We start from the raw sequence: 26,988 nt of genomic DNA on the forward strand, positions 1-26,988 counted from the left end.
GAATTATAACATGGAACAATGATTACTTGAAAAGAGAGAATTCAAGTAGAAACTTTTCCAAATAGAGAGAGTTTTATCTATCGTTTTGAAAGATATTATAACGATAAAACTCGATAAATGTAGGGTGATAAACTCATAAAGGCTCATCAACGTTTTGACAAGATTCGTCTGTCTATTACCTTATTGTCGTGTCCGATCAATGGCGTTTCCGCCGTAGTTTCGTCGCTAGAACGATTCATGTACGGGTGTGGCGGTGGCACGTAAATCGGTTTAGAATGACTGGCGACTTGCGCGTAAATCGTCGGCTCTTGGATCGGCTGTCTGCGCGTCAAAGTCGACATGGGCAGCAGCTGGGGCCGTTGGAGATTGCCAGAGATTTGCACGGGCTGGTAGCAATTCGGAGGTATTCGCCGGTTTCCCCTTAGCGTTAATTCGGCGTACGTTAGCTCGGTTCCCTGCTGAGAAATGTATATATCTGTTCGATATATCTAAATACAAGTTTCTCAATTAAATGTACATTTATATTATGTCGAGTTAATTTTCTACTTTTAGTACGATCATCTCTTGTATGTCCTTTTTTTAAGACAAGCAAAGACGCTTTCTCTTACGCATAATTATAAGTTAATTGTATAATTATTAAATAATTATTTAGATATTAATTAAAATTAATACTTTAGATATTTAATTAATAAAAATCAATATCTAAATAATTACTAATTACAAATCGTTATAAATAACGACAGAAATTACAGACTAATTTCTCTGTAAGCTTACGTTGTTTGACACCGGGAAGGTAGTCGTATCCGAACGTGTTTGCTGTAGCACGTATCGTGGTGATGTGCCTTTACATAGTTCCGCATATGAATTTTCTGCAATAGAATAAGATAGAGAAATTACATCCAATATGAATAGAAATTGCAAGATAAATTAAGATTATAAATTTCTTCTTCTCTAAAAAAATATCTTGGTCTAATAAGAATAGTTTTAGCGTATTGACATCTATTAAATTAAAAATTACTAGAAAACACATTTAATTAATTATTTCTACGTATATACGTATATATTGTTAAAAATAAGAGAATTGAGACAGATAATCTATTATCTATTATTATGAGTATCAATGTGAAATCGATTTATTTCTTTAACATAATTCTATTAAATTAAATATATCAAACATATATAACTAAATTTGGGAAAATTCGTACTGAAGTTGAGTTTCGCAAAAGCAATCTTCAATTACGATTAAATTAAAAAACATGAGTGTACTTTTTCGTGGTATTTGGCTTCAATAACTCATTTGCAGTTATAGGACTATGAAATAAAGCTTTTATATTTGTATCAGATTTAAATAAAGAGAATCTATCTTCTGAAAACTTTGCAGTCATCGCGTATCGTAATCTTGGCATTTTCGTCTTGTTTAACAATAAACGAGACTTAATTTATCAACATCGGGGTGATTCTGGGGAGAGAATTCGGGCGATTAATAACGACGATAACGGGAGCGATTCGTCTTGTACGGGGAGAGGCGCGTATATACGTTTATCATGCAATCCCGGAGATAAACTCTGGTTCAGATCAAGGGGCATGCTGCGAAGTGGAGAGTGACAGGTATTCTCGCCTACCGTTCGCGTGCGGTATTATATCGGGATTCTTCTCGAAGCTCTCGATGCTATCGGTGCTGAGGGGCAAGGTCGACGATTTGTCATGGGGAGACGAGGCGCCGGTCCCCGACGCCGCCAGGTTCGCCATCCCGCCGTCGTCATGAGAGTCCTCCTGAGATCGGGGTCGATAGCGTAGCCTGACAGCCAGCACGATCACGAAGATCACCAGGAGCAACCCCGCTGTGGCTCCTACCACGGCGCCCAACAGTGGACCCGACAGCGACAGCATAACTGGCGTGAGAGCTGCAAATTGTGTTCAATTGTTTCGCGAATACGAAGAGAAAGGGGGATGGACAATGGTGCTCGAATTTCTATATATGATATACAGGATGTTTCAGACGGAAAAGTTTTCGTCACAGATTCCTGGCATCATTTGGAGGCGATTTTTCCTCAGCAAAAATGTCAAGGCATCAATAATTTTCCAGTTAAGCGGTTTGCAAATATTTTTTTTTTTTGCAAACTAAACTTTGTGAAAATAAAATATTAAACAAAATTACATTCTGCAATTAATTTCAGACAGAGTTTACTTTGATAGAATTTTAATTTAAGGCTTAGGTAGAACGATACATGATGGTAAAAATTGCGAAAAATCATGGCCTTCCTTGACATTTTCGCTGAGGAAAAATCGTCTTCAAATAATACCAGGAATTTGCTATTAAAAAGTTTTCAGCCCGTTCTAAAACGCCCTGTATATCGTTTCGAAAAGAAATAAAAATGGTTGCAATAACTTTTCTTAGAACTTTACAATAATTGAGAAATATCCATTCCGATCATTCAGTCAAGCAACGATCAAAGAAAATGTAATAATCGGAGACTATATGAGATTTATAATTTTTTTAATATAAATTAAAGATCGAAGAGTGTTTATATTTTAATTTCTTTTCTAAATTATTTGTCTATTATTTAAATTTAAAGAAACAATGTTTATCGTTTTCAGCATTATTCGATATCGAAAACGGTTTTTTTATTTCGCGCACTGTTAAAAGAACGTGTTAACAAAGGCCTGATGGAAAATGCATGAAACGCGACAAAGGGAATTGCTTCACTACGTCGCGAACTCTTTGTGAATGTCGATTCGATTATGGATAAAGCATTTTCGATTTTTGAAACGCGTCTCTCTCACTTATATGATCTCATCGTATCTGTAAATCCTTAAAGAATTTCGAGTTTTGTTTATTTTAGTTCGACTATATACTTTAATCGCGATTGACTGAATTAGGAAAATCTGACAGAATCCTTTTTTGCGCGAGAAAGTTCAAAATTTATCTTGCCTAATCTTCTCGTAATAATTACTTACTGTTTGATTAATATTAATGACATGAATAATTTTTTATTATGCTTGCGGGAAGAAACATGTTGCGATATGAGCTCATGGAAAAAAAATATATACGTGTCTCGCGTGTCGGGAATATTCATGAGTGTCACGTAAATTTAATGCAAATTATGACAAATTACTACGGATCGCGTGAACTAATCCACGCGCTCGACGTAAAGAACACGACCCTCGACTAAATAAGAGGAAAATATTGTTCAAGAAAGGAACACACATTTTTTTCGATTTAAAAAAAAAGGGAAAAAAGACATCCGCATTTTCACGCGGAAGGAATTTACGAATCTTATTGCGAAGATCTCCGTACAATTAAAGTCCGCGGAAAATATAGCTTACAACCTACCATAAACCTAACTTGGAAGCGTAAGAACTATGCCGTAAGAGTAGCATATTTTAGAAGTATCCTATACGTTCTTATAGTACGTTAGGAAGTGCCGGATATATCGGGTGGGTATGTGTGTGTATGTCTATGTGTAGCATATGGTCCGTAAAAAGTGGCCGTAAAAAATGTGCACGTATAACGTTTCTCTTAACTGCGACGCGATCGTAAAGGCAGCTTCGTTTGAATCCCAACGCGGTGGCATTCCTAGGGTTTATCACGACCTGGCCGATTTACGGAATGCTATGAAAATTTATCAGGCGCTTCTCATATCTTATACAGACGATCGAACCACGCATGTGCGTTACTACGTTTTGACTGCGTTCGAAAAATTCACACTTTATATATATATATATATAGATATGTGTATGCGAGTACTGCTAAAAATCCGAATTTTCATTCTCGTATAAATATTTTGATTCTCTCCCCGTGCTCCATCTCAATTTTTTCTTCGCTCTTGTGTCAAATCTTCTCGTTTTCCGATTTACAGAGTTATTATTGCTCGAAATAAGCGAAATTTTCAAAAAAATTAGAGACTCGATAAAAACTTTCCTAGCCGAAGATAGACATTTAACACGAATAGATAAATTCAAGCAACAGCTTCTCTTTCGGCGAATCCGCGTGCACCCCATTTCCGTAAGAGACAAGTCTCTCTTCTCGGAGTTCTTCGTCGAATCGAAAAATCATTTCGTTCTCTTCTCTCCGTTACAAATATACGCGGTCGACGCGAGTGTTTGCGCAGATCATAGATCATACAACCGCATTAGCAATGAATTTGGGATTCAAATGCACTCCACTTTCGAACTGCTGCGGTACTCAAGTTCGAGGCTAATCAAAACCCACTTATATCCGTGAACTCCGTTAAATGAATGCCTCTCTGCTGGCTCGTTCCTGTTCCGGAGCTTCCACTCTCTCTCCCTTTCCTCCTAAGATGATATTAAAGCCAGGGTCAACATTCACGACCATCAAACTAAGCTAATGACGATTTGAATTTATGCCTCTGTACGTGCATGGAAAATTTCGTCAGACTGCGCGAATCTCAGGCATATTTTTCTATGCAATTTTGAAGAATATACAGTAAGTCAAGATTATGGAGCTTTTTACGGGTTTATTTATATTAGAATAATATATATAAGAGAAAAGACATTTTAATATCAAAAAATTTAACAGAGGTAACCAAATCGATGAACATTTTTTTCACGGAAGACTTGTATTTATTCAGCTTTTATTTATTCAGATTTATAAAATATTATTCTATACTAATAAAAAAAATTGTACATTTTTACATAAGGAAATCAAAATATTTTTTCAATAATTCATGTTTGTTTTTTTTTCGTAAAAAATTTAACATTTTACGCTAATAAATTTTTGGTCTTGCACAATTTGATAGAGAAAATTAAAATGTGAAAAATGAATAAGAGATATAATCAACATATTCACATAATAATAAAAATAAGATGATATTATAATAGATAGTCACGTTTCTGAACTTTAGATTAATTTAAATCACATAGGATTTCCTTCCGAAATTACTTCCGGATTTTCTCTCAGACTCGTCTTACAAAACGCGCCCCGTGACATAATAAACAGATGTAACAAATCTCTGGCGCATGACTCGAGCTCCTCGCGCAATAATGTTTCGTGTTCCGATGCGCGTCACTTGTGCGTGCAGCTTTATTGTCTTCGAATTTAAGCCGCTTTATTGTCTTCGAATTTAAACCGCTTTCGGTGTGACCTTATCCATTAATTTACGAAAGATTAATTGAAAATTGTGTTCCTGCAACTACCTCGTGTTACACGTTAATATTGCCTCGTGGAATCTGCCTCATTCGGGAAACTTAAGATTATTTAACCGTAGCAACTTGTTACGTTTACAGGGTGTCCGGTATAATAATCAGCCCACCTATCGCCTGCAGGTAGAGTGAGTTAAACCGAGTAGGAAAGTCTTCTACCGTTTGCGATCTTCGTAATAATTAATAAGAAATTAATGAAAAAAGATCGGCCAATCCGCGCGAGCAGAAGAGACAGCCAATATTACTATATAGGCGTGCAACGGAGAGTTGGGATTAATCAAGTTTAATTATGTATTACGCCTATGTGACAGTGGAATGTCTTTTTCCGTTTTGCACGGATTGGACGATCTTTCTCCATTAATTTCTCTTCAATTATTACGAAAAATTCAAAAGGGACTTTCCTACTCGGTTTAATTCGTCCTATTTTCACACGAGAAATTCAGCGATCATCGAACATCCTGTATATGCGGAATATTACATTTAATACAAATATTTTGAAGTATAGATTAATTACTTATTAGACGATTAAATGTGTCACGGAATATTATCTTTATTTTATTTATTCGACCCGATTGCTTTACTTAATAATCAGGCTCGGGTAAATAAATAAGGATATAAGCTTTCGTGATATATTAATGATTTAATAAATAATGAATCTATATACTTAAAAATACTTGTATAATTTAATATTCCATATAATCGTAGCAAAAGTTGTACAAGTAAATAAAATATACTGATACGTTAACAATTTACTGACCTGAAAATTTTAAAGATTTGTTCTGAATAAATGATAAATAGTCTAGATGGAGTGAAATGTTCTGTATATTCTATCGAATGCATTGTTGAGTTTAAATGGGGCGAATTAAATATGTCAATATTATCAGATAGTCGCAAATGGTTGAACGCGCAACTTCGACTCTTCTGTTCATGACACATTCGTCTAAGGATCTCGGCGACACGTCTCGCGATACGCTTCAAGGATGTTTATGTACATCACTGCGTCTCTCGACAAACTCGGGAAGATCGGGCTCGGCCGCAGAGCAATTTCGGATGAATGCTCCTCGACAGGGTGTACATGCGCGAGCGAGCAGTCGCCTTACTTAGCGGTGCGCCTTGGAAACAAGTTCACTCTGACTTCGCTCTCTCGTGTACGTGTTAACTGTTCGCAGGATGCGCCGAGGTAAGCCCGACTTCCGCCCAAGAATACGGCGAGACCTTCGATTAGCATATCTGCACCGTATTATCTTCACGGTGTCGTTTGTAATATCGCTGTATATATCGTAAGCGCGGCCGACGAAAGTGTAATACAATAGCATAATCGCGTTTAAGAGCGCGACTACGTCGCGTTTACCGGCTACAAAATACGCAGTTTGTTAGCGTAACGGAGACAAACTTGTTTATGTAAACTACTTGCTGTGAGTTGCATCGCGAAAACTAAACAAACACGGAAGAAGACGAGGGATTATCGGATGTATTTATGATAATACTCGACAAAAAAGAGGCGCTTTCTGAGTTTATAACAGTGCTTTCGGAAAATTTCTTCAAAATATTGAGATTAAGGATATGAAACTCTTATCTTTTATCCTAATTTATTGCATTTTCAGACTTACACATTTTATTAGTTTAATGACATACCTACAAAGTTTGCGTCTGATAAAAAGTTCATAAAATTTTGTTTAATTTTTTTTTAGATATGAAATAGATATGGAAAAAATATGAAATATTTTAAAGAGAAAAGGGAGCTAATTGATATTATGTCTTTATTAATGTCTTTCTAGAAATGTTAAAATTAAACCACGTTTCAACGTTCTCTCATTATATTAAATATTAAATGCTATTAATATATAAATGAGAAGTGAAGCATTTAAAAATGTCTCAAAATTTCAAAATTGATTTACGAAAAATTTTTGCTTTATTAAATATAATTATTATATTTGATGTATAAATTATTTCTCCGATGTAGCGAAAAATATTGCAACCAAAGATAATTATCGCATAAGTGCGAACGTGGAATTACGTTTTGGATTCGTTTTTTAATTAAATGTATAATATTACATGATGTGTGTGAGAGAGATATCGTAGCAAAAAAAAACAGACGATACCTTTTTCATTCTGCTTCCTAAAATTTTATATTAAAAAGAGAGATTATATAATTAATTAACATGCAAAAACATCGGCAATGCTTTTCAATTTGTATATCTACTTTTTTACTTTCGTACTTTAATCATATACACGTGCGGGAAAATTTTGCAGGCAAAAGCTGGATTATGTAGGATATACAGAAAAATAAAATACACAAATGACAACTAATCTATATTGCAATGGCTGTAACAGAATACATATCTATTAGCTTAATTAAGAAGCAGGCAAAATTTTTCACAACAATGGCCAGTGACGCATAATAGAGAATTGCGCTCTTTTCATGTAAACGCGAATTTGGCGCATGCAGATCTGACCGTGTCGTACGAACAGTGTAACAATATTTCTACAAGTCAATCGCGAGATTCCCAGGTGATTGCCTTTAATTCGATGATTCAAGTTCCTCTCGATGGTTACGGTGTGTAAAAAAATTTGTAGCACGTGTGCAAATATGCAAATTTCGAGATACTTCGTGATGAATTTCCCGGAATGTTGACACGTCGGGTGGTTTCCAGTGATTGAACATTTTCATCGCGAACGAGTCGCGCCATGCGGAATGTTAGCTTGTTTCAGCTACGTTGCACGATTTCGGATGATACGTTTTTCCATAAAACGTTCGCCGTCACATCCATTCTTGCATCGATTCGAAATATAGATGTAGGAAAATATAGCATTGATTCGCGTTTCGAATTAATAGAGACCAAATTTATAATCGAGTAAAAAATGAAGATATAGTAAAACCGGTTTAGGAACAATCTTACGAATCTTATGAGAAAATAAGATTCAGGATTTCCCTCCTATATAGAATGTTACGGAAGAATCTCGATAAAAACTAATTACTTACATAAAAAATGTCAACAAATAGGGTCTATCTCGTCAGTTTAAGCTAAAGAAAATTAAGAAAAAATAAAAGAAGAGATAATACGATTAATGTAGGAATAGCAATCGCAAGAATCGATTACACAAGCAAAAACTAAAACAGATAAACTACTTGGATAAAATATAAAAATTGTAGACAGTTATCTATTTCCTACCATTTTTGCATTTACACGTGTATTTTTTATGATTACACGTCGAATTTTTATTTTATTTACATATATTCTTTTTTCATTATATATATATAAAAAAAAAAAAAAAAACATTTTGCAAACATCAATGCTATCGAGCGTATATAAATTCAAACGACAAATATCCAGAGATGAAAACGCACATCAGTCGCGAGCACAAATCGTCATCCATATTCCGAAAATCTCGCGATCGCGCGCGAAAATATTCTCTGTATCGACGACGATGATAACGTTGCAATTATTGATATTTGAGAGAATTGAGACTTGTAATCGCTCGCATCTTGAAAAAAGCACCATATCGCGTCATCGGAACGTACAACGTACATAGCGAGGGGGGAAGGGGCGGGAGAGCGAGATCCATTGTGGCCCTACCTGGGTAACGCTGGTGCTCCTGGGTATTACCCTCCGGTACAATGTGCGGACTGTGGAGGAGCGTGGCCTCGCTCATCGCGTGCGCCGTCATGACCCTGAGGGACAGCACGAGGCCGGAGTGACTCCTGTCGGCGGGCAGATCCGTCACTTCGACCTTACTCGGCGAAACGCTCGTCCCGGACGCCAGCAGATGCCTGGTGTCGGCGTCGAAGACCTGCAGCAGGTAGGTAGCCGTGCCCGGGGCGAAGTACTCGCTCTCGGCGCAGCTCACCAGCACCATAGTCCAGCTCTCCTCCCGAATAGTGCAATTCTCCGGCGAGGGAGGTTTCGCCAGTCTTTCACCTGCTACCGGAAGTGGCACAACACACCAGCCTCAGCCTTCATCTAACTGACCTTCGCGCGTGGGGTGATTTCGTTTCGGGGTCTTAATCAGGGTGGTTTCTCGACGCGGGATACGCGACACGTATACGACGGGAATACTTATTAAACTTGATAATCGATACCACTAATGTGTAATGTGTACTGAATGATTGACGAAAAGCTCAAGTGACAGTTGATGTCGATACCTGGATAGATTTATTTTGGGTAATAAACCTTGCGGTAATCAAAGCTGTCGGCTAGCTGTCACATTAGGATTGAAGAGACACTGAAGTCTTTTAAAAAGCTCTCGGATTTATAAACCGAGAAGCCAAGAAATCGAATAAGACTTTGCCATTTTGTTGTAAAAATTTGTATGCTTTTTATAATTTTATTTTTTACGAACTCTTAATTGTAGCGAAAACATGAGACGTAGTTTTCTTCCAATTAGAATAAGCAATATCGTTTGTTATCAGTTGTCAGGAACGATCGATACATATAACAAATTGGATAAAGTTAAAATAGAATATTCCAATCAGTTGGAATTGGAACATTTATATTCACGACATATTAATTTTCTTTTTTTAATTTGATGACTGATTGTCCCGAATTAGATTTATTTTCGAAAAGACTGATGATTGATTGACCGCGAAGGTTCTCGGCGTTTTTCCACTCGTAATTTACAGGAGGGATCATCAAGACACGCGTATTCAAACGAAGCTTAATCAGTCGTAATATTATTCCGCCGTAATGCGTTCTCGCGTTTCCACGAGTCCGATGACGCGCGATCTCTTTCGAGAGACCTCGATCACGATGGATTTTCCATGAAATGTGCCAATCGTTCGTCACGCTGCGCGCACCGACGTATTTTAATGCAAAACGTCAAAACGCAATCGATACCTGCCACTCATCGAGCGGGACGAACCGATCCGTGCGCACATTTTTGTCATTTTTATCGTCTCGAAAACTGCCATTCGACGGCGTGCAGTCCTTGGACGCAATCCATACTTGTTTATTTTATAGAACGAGCGTACAGTGTTTCTTTTCCGAATGTTAGGACTACTAAATCATTTGGAATTCAAATTTCTAGAAAATACACCGAAAAAAAAAAAAATTTTTTTAAATATTTATTTTAATACTGCCTAATAAATCATTTCTTTTGAAACAAATAAATATTTATCTACTTTGAGAAAAATTTTCTACATCAAATCAATATTATTAGTTTCAAATAAATGATTTATTAGACTGTATTGAAATAAATTTTTATTCGAATTCAATAAATTTTTTTCAGTCTATAAGACACGAAAATATTGTGCAAATGACTATTAATAATAAGACTTAGTTCCCGGAACGCGGAAAAATAATGTCCTACGATACATACGATTCGCAAAGGTTTGACTAAACATTTTACGAGCGCTCCGTAAAAATCGAACAATCGAAGTCACCGAATTTTTTTTCACAAGAACAGCGCGTATTTCCGAGTTTTGGTTTTTTTTTCTTTTTTTTCGGGTAGCGGCGACGGGGTCGGATATAAATCGGGCGAGCGTAGCGTAAGGAACAGCGATTTGTAACAAAGGAGGGCCAGCTGACGCAAAATACGAAAGCCTTTTACAGTCTGGTTTACCTCCCTGTCACGATCCACTGCGCGCCAGGCCGCAGTAGAGCGGATAAACGACGACGCCGACCGGGTTCCGCAGCCACCGCGCCGCCTATTAGCCGCGCATTATTAATGCGCGTAACGCCGCTTAACGTCCGTCTACGTGCCAGCCGGCGAGTTAATCGTGAGCAATTAGTTAGAAGAATGCGGCAGGGTCGCGCCGTCGCTTAAATTAGGCCGTGAAATTTGTTTAATGAGCTTGCAGCGCGAAACTACTACCAAGAATGTACGCGGATCAGTTGAAGAGTATAGACTGTTTCGGCAAAATATTTCGCGCTTCTCCTTAAATCCCAGCATATATGTACATATGTATATATATATACATATAAATTATATATGTACATTTAAATTTGCGTTTTAATTATTTGAATCAGACTATTTAATAATAAACATTGTAGAATGATTAAATGTAAGGTAAAAATATACATTTGTACAAAATGTATATTTAAAAATAATGAAAAAAATTTATCAGCGAATTCATATATATAGATTCATAAAATCACAAAAATTGATCAAGGAGTAAAAATTACACCGTAAAATATAAGTGCATCTATACCTTCTCGAGAGAATATGTGTGTAGTGTTGATGCGTGCAGTCTCATTATCAATTATCTAGAATCTAGCGTATATATTTTGAGTCGCATATATTTATCGTTATCGATATCGATGATGGAAATGCTTAAGAGGGTACGAAACGGTCATTATATATGACGACGAGCGATCTCATGCGCCGATGTGGGTGTCGATGTATGTATGCATCTCTAATCCACATCTTATAAAAGTCTGCTACACAATTTCGATGCAATCCTCTACACGAAACTCTAACACGATTACAGTTTTACATCACATGGCATACGTATGCTTTGATCGAAGTAAAAGGACGATACCGTCATTTGCTGAAATAGCCGCGGATTTTCGGACAGACGGACCGATCCAATATCATCGTAACTCGCAAAAGAAAACAAAAAAATATATATAACACTTTAGTACTTTAATAAAAAAAATATATGTTCTATCAAAACGTGCACGTGTGTCTTTTGCAAGAAAAATTTCATACGATGTATATTTTGTGTATATTATCGAAACATAATATTTTCCTGCCCCTATACAAAATGTTTAGATGAAAATGCTATCGACGAGATGTCTTTTTAATATTACGATATACTTTAATCGACTTTGCCAGTTTTGAAGAAAATACTTTCGAGCTTTTTAATTAAAATTTATTACGATATCTCTCTCAGATCTAATTTAATTGCAGTTAATTCCATTATCGTGGCAAATATTATTTGATCCTCTTTTCCGAACTGAGGAAATTAACAAATTACATAAAGGGATGTTAATTATTACTTTATAATTTAATTATTATTTAATTATATTTTATGTAAACTTTTCTTCAAAATATATATTATATTTTCACTGTTATATATATTTAACTAAAACTTGCGATTATTCGTCTTAAAAGGAATTTTGTATTTAATGAATTATCCTACGAAAATATTTGTAAAAAATATTAATAGGAAAAAGCTAATCATAATGGTTGCTTTGCGTAAACTTGTGTCTTTAAAGCATTAATTATTTTATTATAAAACAGTAGATTATTCGATAAATTATGTTAAATTTCGATGGAGAGAGAGAGAGAAGGAAAGAGATAGAAAGGGAGAGAAAAAGAAAGAGAGAAAGACCGTAAAAGATAAATGAAATCAATTATAAAATTATTGATCGAAATATTGTCTGCATATATTTTACATTTGTTTATCTAACCCCAAGTATAGATATATGCAACTTCTCTAGATAATTTCGGACGAATCAACAAAAATGTATGTATATTATGGGCGTAATATACGCGAGACTTTCAACGCAACCACTCAAAAAGCCGCTGGAATCGAGTTACGATGTTATTGCACAAGAGGGAAAAAGATAGATAGATAGATAGATAGATAGAGAGAAAGAAAGAGGATCAACGATGTTCACACGAGCTCTACGATGCAACAAGGCCGTGCAGCGTAGCGAGAGCAGTGCTCAAAATATTTAGATCGATTCATAAGCAATATCCGTCTCTGTACGATGCTTCCTTTATATATTCCACTTTCCAGTTTATATTCCCGGTGCATTTACGACGCGCTGTGTCGTTTTACCACCGCAATGGCAGAGTATACGAGCGATATTGTTACGGTGTCATTGGCACGATCGAAGAACCAAGAGCCACTCGATAAATTATGGAGTTTATTATGAGATATATTGAGAGAATAAGTTATGAAGTATGGTTTCGAGCTAATATTTTGAATAACGAATACGAAATTTGTATGAAGCTAAGTATTCCGCAGATTCAAAGTAAGCGTCTCCGAATCTTTTACATAATGATTATAAAATTGTATCGATTTATGAATGATATTATGGATAATGTAATATGACATTGTGTACGCTTACTGTCATTATTGCGGCTTAAAATGAGAAATGCAAAGCGCGCACCTTCTCGAAAAAAGTTCCCTCTCTAAATCTGAAATGAAATCGCATCGCTCGAAACTTACTTATGAATCGTCTGACAAGATTACATATCGCGGACGACTTGGTCGCGGATCGATCATGATTCTCGGCTCGGTAATTCTTCGGAGGGCCGCGACAGACTCACCTGTTCGTCTCTCGGGCAGATTCAGAGTGGCGGCGCGAAAGCGGACCGTCTCGCTGCGACCCTTGGCGTTGGTCGAGTAAACGGAGACCTCGTAGCTGCTGCCGGGGTCCAGATTGCCGACGTAGAAAGGTGGGCACCTTGCTGGTGTAATTGTAGACGGTCGCCGGGCCCTTGCTCGAACCGGCCTCGCGCTCCACCTCTATGGTGAATTTTTGAGGCAGCCCGCCGTCGAAGCTCTCAATACATTCCACGTAGATCGAGTCGGTCGTCTGGTTCAACAGGGTGCAGTTGTGCGGCGTGTCCGGGCGACCTGTCAAATTCGCGCGCGATCAGTCACGTGTATCGATCACCGATGTAATTAGCGAGCATAAACGAACGGTTGATTGGCGAATTCAAAGGATATCCTGCGACATTACGGAAATTGCCCTGAGACTGAATACTGAAATTCATTTTCTCCGTATATGTATAAGCATGACGATGGAAAATGTTGGTCGATTACATTAATTGGCTAAATTTCTTTTTCATTCATTTAATTTAAATCTGATTATTTGAGAAATGAGTTTTCCATGTAATTTTAGATTGCTTGCATATTATTTGTAGAAAGAATTTAAATTGAATAATTTAAATATTTTTATACAATAAAATAGATCCTTCTTTTTTACTCTCACATTTATTTAGCTACGCACGTGTAGAGTTTGAAATATCATTTCAAAAGATCTCCGTAAAAGGGAGAATTATTTTGCGGAACGTTGAAGCTTGCCTGAAAAAAAACCGCTGACAGAGCAACCTCGATTCGCTCGCACTTCGAGATTTGATCGTCTTTCATCAGCGAGCTTAGCTCTGGTTTCTGTACGTATATGACTACGCGATACTCAAATCACAATGCTCCATTTTTACGTAACGTTCACGTTTTAATAACGCTTTTTTATTACGCGTCCGGCAGTTTAATGCCAAGTGGAGTACTAAAATGCGTTTATCGCGTATCGACGCGCGTTCGCCCGACGATGATTTGTCGCCGTCCTTTAACGAACGAGGACGGCAATCTTTCCACGACGGAAAAACGGATCATCCGCGTAAAAATGCGCGCGCGTATCCCTAATTCATTTTCGCTCGGAAATTTTTATGCCACCGTCGCGTCGCTATACGGTTAAAAATTGCAGCGATTTTTATCCCAATATTTCGCGAGAATCCAGACATGCGAAGACGGTTGTTTGTTAAATTCTAGTAATATGAGAACTTTGGAATAATGTAAATTGCATTAGCGAGGTATAAAATTCGGTGAAAAATTCGAACCATTATCATGAAGATCAAACATCTGTACAAAGTAAAAAAAGCAGCGATGCTCGAGTATGAAAAGTCGCAACAGTATTTTCCCAATTTTCGCGTGAAAGTAATTACTACCTATTAAACTAATTAAAAAAATTAAATTAAATTAAACACATATCAATGTATTCAAGATTGATCAATATTCGATTTGAATTAATTAAAGTAAACCAATAATAATGCAAATATTATAGAAAGCTAATTTATCAAGAGATAAGTGAAATAAACTTAATTAATTAACAAACAATTCAATTAAGCCAATTTGTCTCAAAATATGTTTTGTCGTTTACGATAATAGCGTTGTAATAGCTATAGTGTTTTCCTGCAGCCACAATAACAGACGTGTGACTGTGTTATCTTAAGCGATTGGTTTACAGATCTATGTTTACTAGAGCTCTCTCTCTCTCTCTCCCCCTCATTTATCATCGAGTAATTATTACCTCTATATCAGTGGCTTTTGAGATTCCTAATACAAAATTAATTGCAAGGTACGGAGCAAAAATTTGAAAAGTAGATTTGATTCTCTTAAAGTTACATTAGATCTCCTTTAACATTTATTGAGATGCTGATAAAAACGTAGCGGATTCCAGGACGTTGCATTCATCGGATGCCGGATGATAGTGTCTCGACGACAGGGAGAATAAATGCAATCGAATCTATTGAATGCACTTTCCAAGAGCTCGAAACGGCGCGACATTCGTCTACCGAGAAATCGATTGCTGTCTTTTAAATAAGTTGTGTCGCGGCCGCGATGCCCTCGAAATATTCATCCAATTCATTCTATTTTTTTTTATTTATTCACTCGCGACGACGACGATAATATCAGCGACTGTGAAATCATATATAAAAATATTGAATGTTGCATACAATAATTTTTGTAATTCACGTCGCATGCAATTTATTATATATATATATCTTTTTTTGCGTGATTTCCGCGTAAAAAATTCAAATGCGGCACACGATTGCGACTAAATTCGGAGAGATATATGTTTCATTTATTTTATTAATTAATCACGCTTTAAACATTTGCATTAGCAAATGTTTACGAAATTATTAATTACATCGTAATTGGCTTTGCAAAATACGTTACACGATATAACGCGGTGTATAAAATACGTTAATATATAATTTATATCCGCGTAGATAAACTAGATATTGCATCTATATATACATTTTTATATTCGAAATACGTGGTAAAAATATACATCTCTAATTTTTTTCAGGAAAGACCACCGGCAAGAGGCTGACACTTACCGGCTGGCACGATGTGGAAGACGCACGGCTCCAGCTGACTGCCCTGGTCGTTGCTGCCCCAACAGAGGAGAGTGCCGTAATCCAGCTCGGTCATCGGTGTGTACGAGGCCATCGAGCGTGCACGGTCGCTGGTGACGTGTGCCTGAGGTATGTCCACCGCTTCCATTGTATTATTGAATTTCCAAGTGAACGATACTTCCGGCGGGTTCGCCTCCAGCTCGCAGGGAATACTCGCGGTCTCCTGTCGCGCCACGCCGAACACCCTCGTCTGGCCTTGTTGACATACCGGCACGACTGTAAAATGCAATGTAAAGTGGGTGTTGAGTATATCTATTTATATATATACAGGTGGCCGCGAGAGTTGATACTCTTTCGCGATTGTGTACAAATCAAAGGCGGATAAAGCATTATCGAAACACACTTGGCTTCGCTCGATTTACTCTATTTCACTCAAGCCACGTGTTTCAATATTATTCAAGTTTAATAATATATTGGATAAATGAAGATATATATTGTATATACGTATGTATATATTATGTATGTATATACAAAGAGGAAGTGTGCGTGAATCTAATATGTATATATTTCCGGATATTCCCAGCATTCAATTGTGGTCATTAGAGATTATAATAACAACAATAATAGCGTTTAGAGTTTCATGTTGGGATATGAATATCAATAGAGTTATTTGACATTGGAGATTAAAGGGGCTTAGTAAATTACAGAATGGGAATACGGAATAGAATCAAGCGTTTAATTTCAAAACAGAATTCGATATACAGAGGGTATTTCATAGTTATCGCATCATTTAATGGCAGATTCTTGATATTCATTTGAAGACGATTCTTCCTCGGCGAACATGTCGAGGCATCAATAATTTTTGAGTTAAAAGCGATTCAAGAAGAAGGGCAAATTAAACTTTATAAAGTTAAAAAGATTAGCAAAACTACATTGTTCAGTTAATTTCAGGAGAGTTTACTTTAAGACAGATTTTTTTAAATTTAAAGCTTACTTACACAAAGATATATTATAATGACAAAAATTGAAAACTTGCGAAAAATGCTTTGATGACATCTATTGATATTTTCCCTAAAGAAAAATTATCTTCAAATGATTTTCAGAAATCTGTCATTAAGCAGATGATCCTGGGACATTCTGTACTATAATTGGAGAATTAATCACGCTTAAATAACCAATAATTTCTAAGATTAAACAAGAGAGTTACATACACACAACTGATACACCCTCATGATGAATATTCTTTATATCGATGCTTTTAATAATGCAATCGGATCTTTTGATCGGTCGATTTTCAACGTTCCACATATAGAATTTGATATCCGTCGAAGGCTAACGCAATTATTAAGCACTACCTATAATTAAGCATTAACGATGGAATTCATGTCCGTGCAACTATTCTCCCCCGTCCCTGAGTTCATGTCAACCTCAGTCGACATGGTATCTGATATCGTCGTGTAATATACATAATACACAATATACATGTATATATTCTGTAATCTACATATTGCAACAGTGCACTATTAGTAGAGCATGTCTTCATTGTTCAGACGTAGATGCGAAAGAGGAGGGAGATTCGCGTACGCTTTCTCTCGAGTAACGTTTTCCCTCCATTATATTCTCCGCTGATTCCGTTTTATTCACGGCAACTGAAAGTACGTCGTTACTCGGTAAGGAAACAAGTTTCCGACTGCATACGTCTTTTTAACGCCGGGGAGAGTAAAAAATATAGAGAGAGAGGCGCATTTTCAAGTTACTTCGCGGCGCGATTCGCGTAAATGAAGGAACCGTGTATAAGTAAGTTTAAGACATTTCCGTAAGTGTTGAAAAATTCTGCCGCACATATCATAATATATAATAAAATGACGATGACAAATTTTACATCTTTCTCACCAAAATAAAAACTTTATTTAAGATATTATGTATTATATAGAGAGAAAAGAGAGATTGATCTAGATTATATTATATATATAAGAAAGAAAAAAAGATAGAAAAGCCTGAGACATTTTGTGACATAATCTTCTTTGAAAGATATTGCTATACCTTTTTTTTCTGGAGCCGCTTGACAAATGATTGATTGCACATCTTCGGAAAAAACGTGTTATATAAAATATTGTTCAAACGTAAGCGAGTTTTCTGAGAGATGGAATAAGATGACAGTTACAATCAATGAAATAAATGCGTTTAGTGCTAAAATATTATTTATATACGTGTACACACACTTAAATATATTTCTCGTCGATTTATTTTTGAACGAGAAAGATAAGCCGCTCTGGGTTCGCGAGACGCGAAGATGCTTTATGAAATATGATTTAAAAATTAAAACAACTACTTTGCGCGCCATGAGGCGCGTAATGGTGCGTCTCGACGCATTTTACATCCGAAGGCACGCGCGATCGATCGTTATCTCCGGTAGTTTCTGCAATTGACATTCACTTCTACGGACGAAAGAAGATATTCGGTGTAAGCTGACAAAGAGGATCCCCTGCGACCTCGACTCAGGGCGGAAGTCCAGTCCGCCTCTCGTCTGGGGAAATTCAATAATACTTGGGAAGTAGAGGGCCGTAGAGCATGCGAGGATATATCCGGCGCACATATCGAGCGAGACTGGGACCCTTCATTGATTAGATCAGTCATAAAATTCCGGACGGTATCCGGTGTCCGCGCGTATTGCATCCCCCTTTGTACTTTGCGCAGTTGTCGAAAGAAGTCCGATCTTGGCGATGCTTGGAATGTTCCGCGTCTTGCCAAGCCAACCGTTCGCCGCGCAGTGTTATACTTTGTCGACGAAACCTTTGTCCTCTCTTATGACGATAGTCGAAAAATGTCTTAGGGATATCATAAAATTCACGCTAAAACTCCGCAGTTTTTTTTGCGATCTTGTGTGATTGAAAAGCGTCTTATTTTTGCCACAAAATCATATACGTATAATATATATATATATATAAATTCCACAATTATTTTTTTTTCCTTTCAATCTCTTGTCTTCACAATTTCTTTTACAAATATATCATATTTTTTTTTATTTTATTCTTTGAAAACAATTTTAATTAATAAATTAATTTGTTTAATAAATTAATAAAAGTGTATTGAAAAAAATTGAAATTCTCGAAAACGGGAACGACACCGGAGAAAAAATTTCGCGATATATGCGAAATCGGTGAAATGGACTTGCATAACATTACGACGGCAAAATGCAGATTTTATCATCGGGGATGATGGTTAAATTTGGCACGCGCGTAAAGCAAGGGCATATTTTTTCCATTTGTAAAAATTGGATTGAACTTTCCCGAAGCGGAGACTTTTAATCCGAATGATCTCTCCTTTATCTAAGTATCTTCCCCCGAATAAAAGCAAATGGTCGAGCGACGGGGGATGAATGCGTCGCGATATCGCGGGATACAGGATCGATGGCCCGGGCCACTGACAATAACCAATTAATGCCGGTCATTAAGCATCAGTGACAGATCGCTCACGCTGAACGTCCATGCTGGCTATCGAAATGATATCTGCGCCATGTATGCATAATTCATTTCACGGGTCCGCAATATCGGCTGCATCGTGAAAAATGCACGTCGATCTGTCGCATGGACGTATACACGTAGAAACGAAGGAAGGGAGACTGGGTTTTGCTTTTTGTTCTATTTGGAGATACGAACGAGTTTATCTCGATTATCTACGCGAGAGCGAATCGATCTCTCGCCGGTATCAAATATCTTAAATATTTCAGGATATATGTTTTAGTGTTATACACACGTGGGCAGATTGGAAAACTGGAATTTTAAATTACATATATTTTTTAAGACTTATTGATACACTGAAAAAAAAAAAATTATTTAATTCGGGGATAAGTATTTATTTCAATACTGCCAAATAAATCATTTATTCGAAACTAATAATATTTTTTTTTGATATAAGAAAATCCTTTTCGAAACAAATATTTGTTTCAAATTAACGACTCATTTGGCAGTATTGAACTAAATATGTATTAATTTAGTTATTTTTTTCAGTTTATAGAATTGTATTAATTTATTTATAATTATATATATATTTCTGCGAGAAATATATATATATATACATCTTTTTTAATATGATATTTTCTCTTTCTCTTTTTATAATAACTCTAGCTATTTGCATAAAATACAATTTTATCTCTTCTCCAATCTCTTTTCGTAAAATAAAAAATCCAGTAAAGTATTTTATTGACATTTTCAAGTTTAAAAACTTGAAAGAGCCAATGAAATTTTAGATTAGAGTTCTTATAATTTTGATCAATTATTTCTCAATCAAACTTTAGAATCTTTCGTTTTTCACGAGAGTTTCCAACTTTCTACATTTTATTTCCTTTTTTCGCGCAATAACAGTAATCCTGAAATGAATAGAGAGGAAATGTAGGAATATATATATATATATATATATATATAAAATGTAGAGGTCTCTATTTTTTTTCAGAGCAAGAACATTGTTCTCCGCATTCATCACTGCATCCAACTACATTATCTACTCTATGGACAAAGGGTTTCGCTATAAAGCGAGCGTTTATATGCTATACCTAACGAATTTCTCATCTTTCCTCGGGATTTTACGAAAAGCAAACTTACGTTCGATAACCCGTTGAAGTCTTTCCAAATATCTAACAGCGAGTACGTTCCGTAGAACACACGCAAAGGAGGAAGGGAGAGGACGTCAAGCCAAGAATTATCGGATATCCTGCCGGTGACAGATTCCTTGGGAGATTTAACGGTACATTAGTTCCGGGACATCCTATACAGGCCGATAGAGTGCCGAGGACGTATTATTCTATGTTTGCGGTATTCGCGTGAATCTTCGTCGATCACGGTGTAGTACATCGCGCCCCGGGGCTGGGCTGAAATTCGTAAGAAACGTCATGGAAATTTATAATAATAATAATAATAATCCACGACGTGCGTGCGCAACCCGCGCGCGAGTAGCCATTACGTCAAATAACGAAGATTTATGCCCGCGTCGTGGCGACGATGTGCGATATACATACATATATATATATATATATGTATATTATATATATAGGACCTAGCATAGCTTATGCTGGAGAGACATGGGCAATACGCGGACTCTATATATCCGGATATATCAGAGGTATTATTATATATGGATCGCGCGCGTGGTCGGGACTTGAGATGATACATGTGCGTCGATGCCTTGCTTAATCAGATACATTAATTAGCTGGCGTTAATGGACCCAGTTAGAGTACCGGTCCGTTCTCCCGATCGATAGATAGAATAGATCTTGGGAACGAGGCGTATTATATAGTTTATCGAGCGTCGTATCTCGCGCGTTCAGGTATCGGTATCGCGATATATGCCCGGTCATTGATGTATTGGCGGTGCGATAAAGCGTTCCTGAGCATTCCGAAAATACTTGCGGGCCACGGAAATCCCATGGAGAATTTTATCGTAATTAGATATATATATATATATATATATGCATTTCGATTGATCGGGCGAGCGTTTAACGAACTCGGCTGCGCGCAATCGCAACTATCGACCGACGAATCTTTCGGGAGGGATGTAATTATCGCGTGTATCCTCTACAACGAGATACCACGAGATGCTAATACGGGGGTGTAATTAATATACGACGCGCTATTCTCTCGTCCAAGAGATAGAGAGAAAGGGTCTGTCTCTTCTACGATCGAAGAATTTCTCGGAGAATTTCTTCGTCGCGCGGAGATCCCACCTCTGAAAACGTTAGCGAGGTATTGTTAAGGGGGATTACAGATGGGTGACGTTACGTATCGATCGATCTCGCCATCCGGGCGACGTCTTGGCTCGGCTCTTTTTTCGCCGCGACTGTGCTACATAATCTATCCAATCTATCACGGGGAATAAATCAAAACGCCCGGCGCGCGGAGAAATCGAATTCACTTTTGCAGCGCGAATAAATGTCCGACCGGCGGCTGCGATAAATTCATTGACGTATTTCATGGCAGCCGGGCCGTGGTGGCTGAACAACGCAACGGTATGGCGGCATTTCTAGTTTGTGTCCGTCCGTCGGTCGTAATTAAATTACAACAAGCGCGCGGGAATCTAAAGTTAGCGAAACGAATTCCGAAGCGAAGCGTGCATATTGCGCCGATAACACGCCGGCTGACCGATGACGTACGTATCTACTTCCGCCGAGTCGAGTCGGTTAATAAATCGTCCCAATATACGATTTTCTTCTCTTGTATAAAATAAAGTGTCAACCTTTTTCAACCGCGTTACGGATGAAGGTCGCCCGGTTAATTTCGCACGGTCGCATAATATAAATTTATGTGCGCGGCTCCCATCAATTGTATTTCTATATTTATATGTAAATATATAATTCGATCGAAAGATAGAAGAGAGATGTAATCCGATTCGGTTGCGTCTGATATAAATCCGCGATGAGAATACAAAAAATTTCACAGGTCAATTTCGAAGAATAATTTTGTAAGATATATTTAATTATTTTAAATTAGAAGTCACCCTGTTTTCGTTCGTAATTATACACAATGATTTGATACACAGAGATATCATTTTTTTCTTAAAATTTACTCGAAAAATCATGGTGATTTGAACCATGAAAATATGTTCGATTAATTTTATTACGTTCATATTAATATTAATATTTGTTATTCAAGAGAAAATTCTCTCTGTGTGTATATATATATATATATATATCAGAATATATATTTATTAAAAAGAAAGATCCCGAGAAAATAAATAACAGAACAAACAGTCCTGCTGTTCCAACTTTGTTCGTATCATTCGATTTAGAATTACGCTGAACGAGGGATTTAATATATTTTATGCATTAGGAGTTTGCGCGACAAAAACGCGACGTTCCCGGCGCGCGAAATTGCCACAGCGTGTAATTAAGCATTAATCGCGCAATTTATATTTGAACGACCTCGATTACTTTGCGCGCGTCAGCGCCCGACTAAGAGACCGCGTGTTTGTGTCGTGCAGGGAAAACTAGATAGCCTGAAAGGAATTTTGCATGTTTCTCTTTTGTGCCTTGTAATAAATATATTTTGTCTTGTAAAAATATTATAATAATTAGCCTTGTAATATGTAATACATTCCTATATTTATTTATTGTATTACAGAGTAATACGATATTTATGAAGAGTATATATATATATATATATTATAATAATCCAATACAAAATAACATTCGTGTTTTTTTTTTTTTTTTTTTTTTTTTTTTTGAGCCACTTGATGTTGCCCGATACGAGTGGAAAAAACAGACAATATTGACAATATCCGTGTGACAACTATTCTTCCAACGTGTTCGATTCGTATGATACCGATCGGTAACAAAACATTTTTGACAACGATATAATAATTTTATACGCATCGCAGCATGAAATTTTTATTAACAGAAATAAAATATCTGACGTATAAAGCCATTGTATCTTTTAGATTTTAGATTGAAACGACACGCACGGGTCAATCAGACATGTAGAATCGCTATTCTCTCGCTTTCCTCTTGAACATTTTAAAATTTTCAAAAGCTCGCAATGAACAGATTTTTTCTTACCTACTTATGTAAAATTGTATGTAAAATCGTGTTAAATTTGTTTAAAATGCTGCATATCGCGCCTCACTCGATTTTACATTGCATTATAATATTGTGCAACCCGCGTTAATTTTTTCTTCTTTTTAATCTCAATCCGTCGAGTGATATCAAGTTGGTATGCATATATAAGGGGAGTTATCGACCACTCGTTCTCGACTAATTATTATTATCGCATTTAATTGCACCGCGCGCTCCAGTTTAAAACCTTCTGATTAAGTCTGACGTTAACTTCGACGCGTGGCTGAATGTCGGAATTTTTCGAGTCGTCGCATTAATTACAGGTTGTTACGGCGATGCTTGTCTTGTAATTAGCCCGTTGGCGGAAACGCAAACTCTTTGCGCGGACTGTAATTATACGGAAAAATGTAACAAAAATACAAACGTCAACTATCCTCGATTTGTGAAACTGGTATATATATATATCGATTTGTCCAAAGCAAGGGCACGTTACGGCGGGACGCATTGCGGATCGTGAATTTTTAAACATGTTTTCCATCTGAAAGCACAGTTGGAATATTTTCGAAGAGCTTGTTTCACGAATATTCCGCATTATCCAAATTCACCGTTGTTTAGCGTTTTAGCTCTCGTATTTTTTTCCGCCGTAGCGTGTTGTTTTTGATAATAATTAGGATTCCATATAAATTCCTTTTTATTTTTTGCCGTATTTTTCTCTTTAACGCGCAAAATTTTAATTTCCTCGAATTTTCAATCTCCCGATGGAAAAAAATATATTCTAAAATTACATTTGTACATATATTTAATACATAACATGGTACGCGTTATATAAATACGATGACGCGTAAATTTGAATCGCGAATCCTATCTCGCGAGTTTGGTCACGAACGCGGAAAATCTGTGAATTCATATGTGCGGACGCGCTGGCTAACGTAGCTTAAGATTTTAATTCAGTTTCAGCAGTTTTAATTATGCGCGTGGCAAGAAGCTTCCCCCTTCTTCTCTTCCGTAGCTCTGCCGTATCCGAGATCTTAAGCCGCTTAGTTAGCTGTAAAATAGCGAGGCTTCAAGCCCGGAGGAGAACAAAGAAAATACGGATTATACGGGAGCATTCGACGTTCAACGAAACTCGGCAGTTTACCTTGCCAAAAGGGTTATTAAAACTAACATAATCGCATCAGGATAATTACGCAAAATTTTGTTCGTAGTTTTCGCCAAAGTCTTCCTCAATGGAAATGCGCGCGGAAATCTACGGAATATTTGATTGATAAGATAAAGATTTGATGAGTGCGAGTCGCACTCAAATAAATCTATTTTAACATAATGCCGTTTTCAGCAGAGTAGAATAGCTTAGCGGTACGGCACGGCAATTTTAGTCAAAGCATCAGCCAAAGTCAAAAACATGATAAAGACGAACATTTCATTTGTACTGCGACATTCACAAAGTGAATGAAATAGAATTCTTTAATACTTTTTTTCATATTTTATTTCTCTTATTTTTTTATTACGCTCTGCGTAAGAAGGATAAAATTTTTCGGTGAAATTTTTTTACACAAGAGTGTTTAGATTTAAATTTTCGGCATATTTTTCTGTCGTTACATTAATTTTTTAACTTTTATCTTTTTCTTTTAGAGAATGATTTTTTCTCTCGGCAAAATCAGAGATAGAAGTTTAAACTATTATATAAAAATCTCCTTTTTAATTATTCAACGGACGAACCTATTAGCAAACGCTTTGTACAATATAATGACAAATAATAATAGTAATAACAATAATAATAGTATTATAAATAATAACAATAATGAGAGAGAGAGAGAGAGATTATTTTAATTGATCAACTATTAATCTGTGCACGGATTGAACTGTATATAGGTAATTTATGTGCATTAAAGCCACTAAATACTGATGAGAGCGCAGCTGCTATATAAACGATGGCGTATGTCAGTCAGTCGTAAGTTACACACCACCAACACACAGACTTAAGCAACGGAACAGCTCGGTTATACGCGTACGCGCATATGTTCCTACGTATGTAAAGCGTTCGGAGTGATTTAGCGCTCGCTGAACTTTACGGGGGGTGAAAGACATTTTCCTTGGAACGTGCGCAAAAAGGGACCAACTCGCGTACATCACTGTAATAAATTCATACTGGCGAATTGCGCTCGCGTAGGCGGCGATTTTTCGTCCTACAACGATAGTTTTTATATATGTGTTACCTATATTATTATATATGTATATACGTATCATTATCACTGTGTGAATAATTGTAAAACTTATTTTAATTTATACAAAAATTAATTTTGACACTCTGACGATCGCGAATATATATATATATAGATAGATATAGACGACGAGGAAACAAAGTGGAAAGTTTCATTAAGAGGACTCGACGCGGTAAAAATATTATTAATGACAGCGAAAAACGATCGATTTCTCTTTCTTTTGCTATTTCTCCCCCGTAAAACCAGCTAATTATAATCGTACAATAACTTCCGCTATTTTGCGTTCATATAATATGTCTCAACTTTTATAAGCCGTAACGTTTGAAACTAATATTGGACTTGTGATCTTTTCTTTTTTAAACATTGTGAAAAAGCTGTCCAAAGTTGCTTATAATGTTTAAAAGAGTTATAATGCGCGCATATGAAATTGACTTATGGCCGGTCGGTTCTCTGCCTCGGAGCAGCTTTTATGAAAGCTCGTTTATAGTACGTGATATTAAACGTCGATATGAAGCGGAGATCTCGGCGCGTTCTCTCTTTCTCTCGAAATCGCGCGGACGTTTCGTCGTCCTACGCGCCGGATTTATGTCCTCTCGTAAACAAAGCTGGCTCCTAAGCTGATTTAACGTCGATCCGCGCATACCGGTGTGTCAGTATCAGTTACGTGCCAGAGAGTGCGGTGAACGCGCGCGCAGTGACACAGAAATTAACTCTAGTGCCGGAGAGAGAGAGAGAGAGACTCTCTAGAGATTCGGAAGACAACAGACCGCGTGTGTTTCCATTCCCGGGTATTTCGCCCGGAATCGTTATTCCCCGATCGATAGATACAGACTGCTGAGAAATTATATGCGCAAACTTTGAAATTGCTCTCCGAATACGAATCCGGAAGAGTGCTGCTTTCACTACGAATGTATATATATAGTATAGTCGGTCCTTTTTGCCGAATCTCTAGAAAGATGGCTGAGGGAGAAAAAATTTCGGAGAGAGAGGATTTCTTCTCATTCAATTATTCAGATGAGACGAATTTCGAATAAAAATGCGTGACCAATTTTCAAATAAAGAGACGAAAATAAAAACTTCTTATATCAGTATCTTATGCAGATAGATGTAGAATACACGAGGGTATATTGTTGTCTCGCGATAATAAACAGTGAATAGTTTAACTTAATTAGAGCGTCAACGCAGATTATGGCGGATGACATGCGGGAAATGTAGATATACCGTGTATGTATATATGTATTATATGTA

The 26,988-nt window shown here is 36.8% G+C and overlaps 1 protein-coding gene across 1 annotated transcript in view; it reads right to left on the reverse strand.

Annotated features, from left to right (window-relative positions):
- Window positions 1-26,988, reverse strand: part of LOC114945936 (protein turtle homolog B) — a 242,142-nt gene that overhangs the window by 4,293 nt on the left and 210,861 nt on the right. The window contains 7 exon segments of the mRNA XM_085481491.1: window positions 180-455; window positions 775-869; window positions 1,623-1,904; window positions 8,742-9,086; window positions 13,384-13,510; window positions 13,512-13,693; window positions 15,961-16,254. Of these exon segments, the coding sequence (XP_085337617.1) occupies window positions 180-455; window positions 775-869; window positions 1,623-1,904; window positions 8,742-9,086; window positions 13,384-13,510; window positions 13,512-13,693; window positions 15,961-16,254 (1,601 nt within the window).

The sequence above is a fragment of the Nylanderia fulva genome, unplaced genomic scaffold (genome assembly GCF_048542155.1).
Source record: "Nylanderia fulva isolate GAGA-0341 unplaced genomic scaffold, ASM4854215v1 Scaffold18, whole genome shotgun sequence".
Taxonomy (NCBI): Eukaryota; Metazoa; Arthropoda; class Insecta; order Hymenoptera; family Formicidae; genus Nylanderia; species Nylanderia fulva.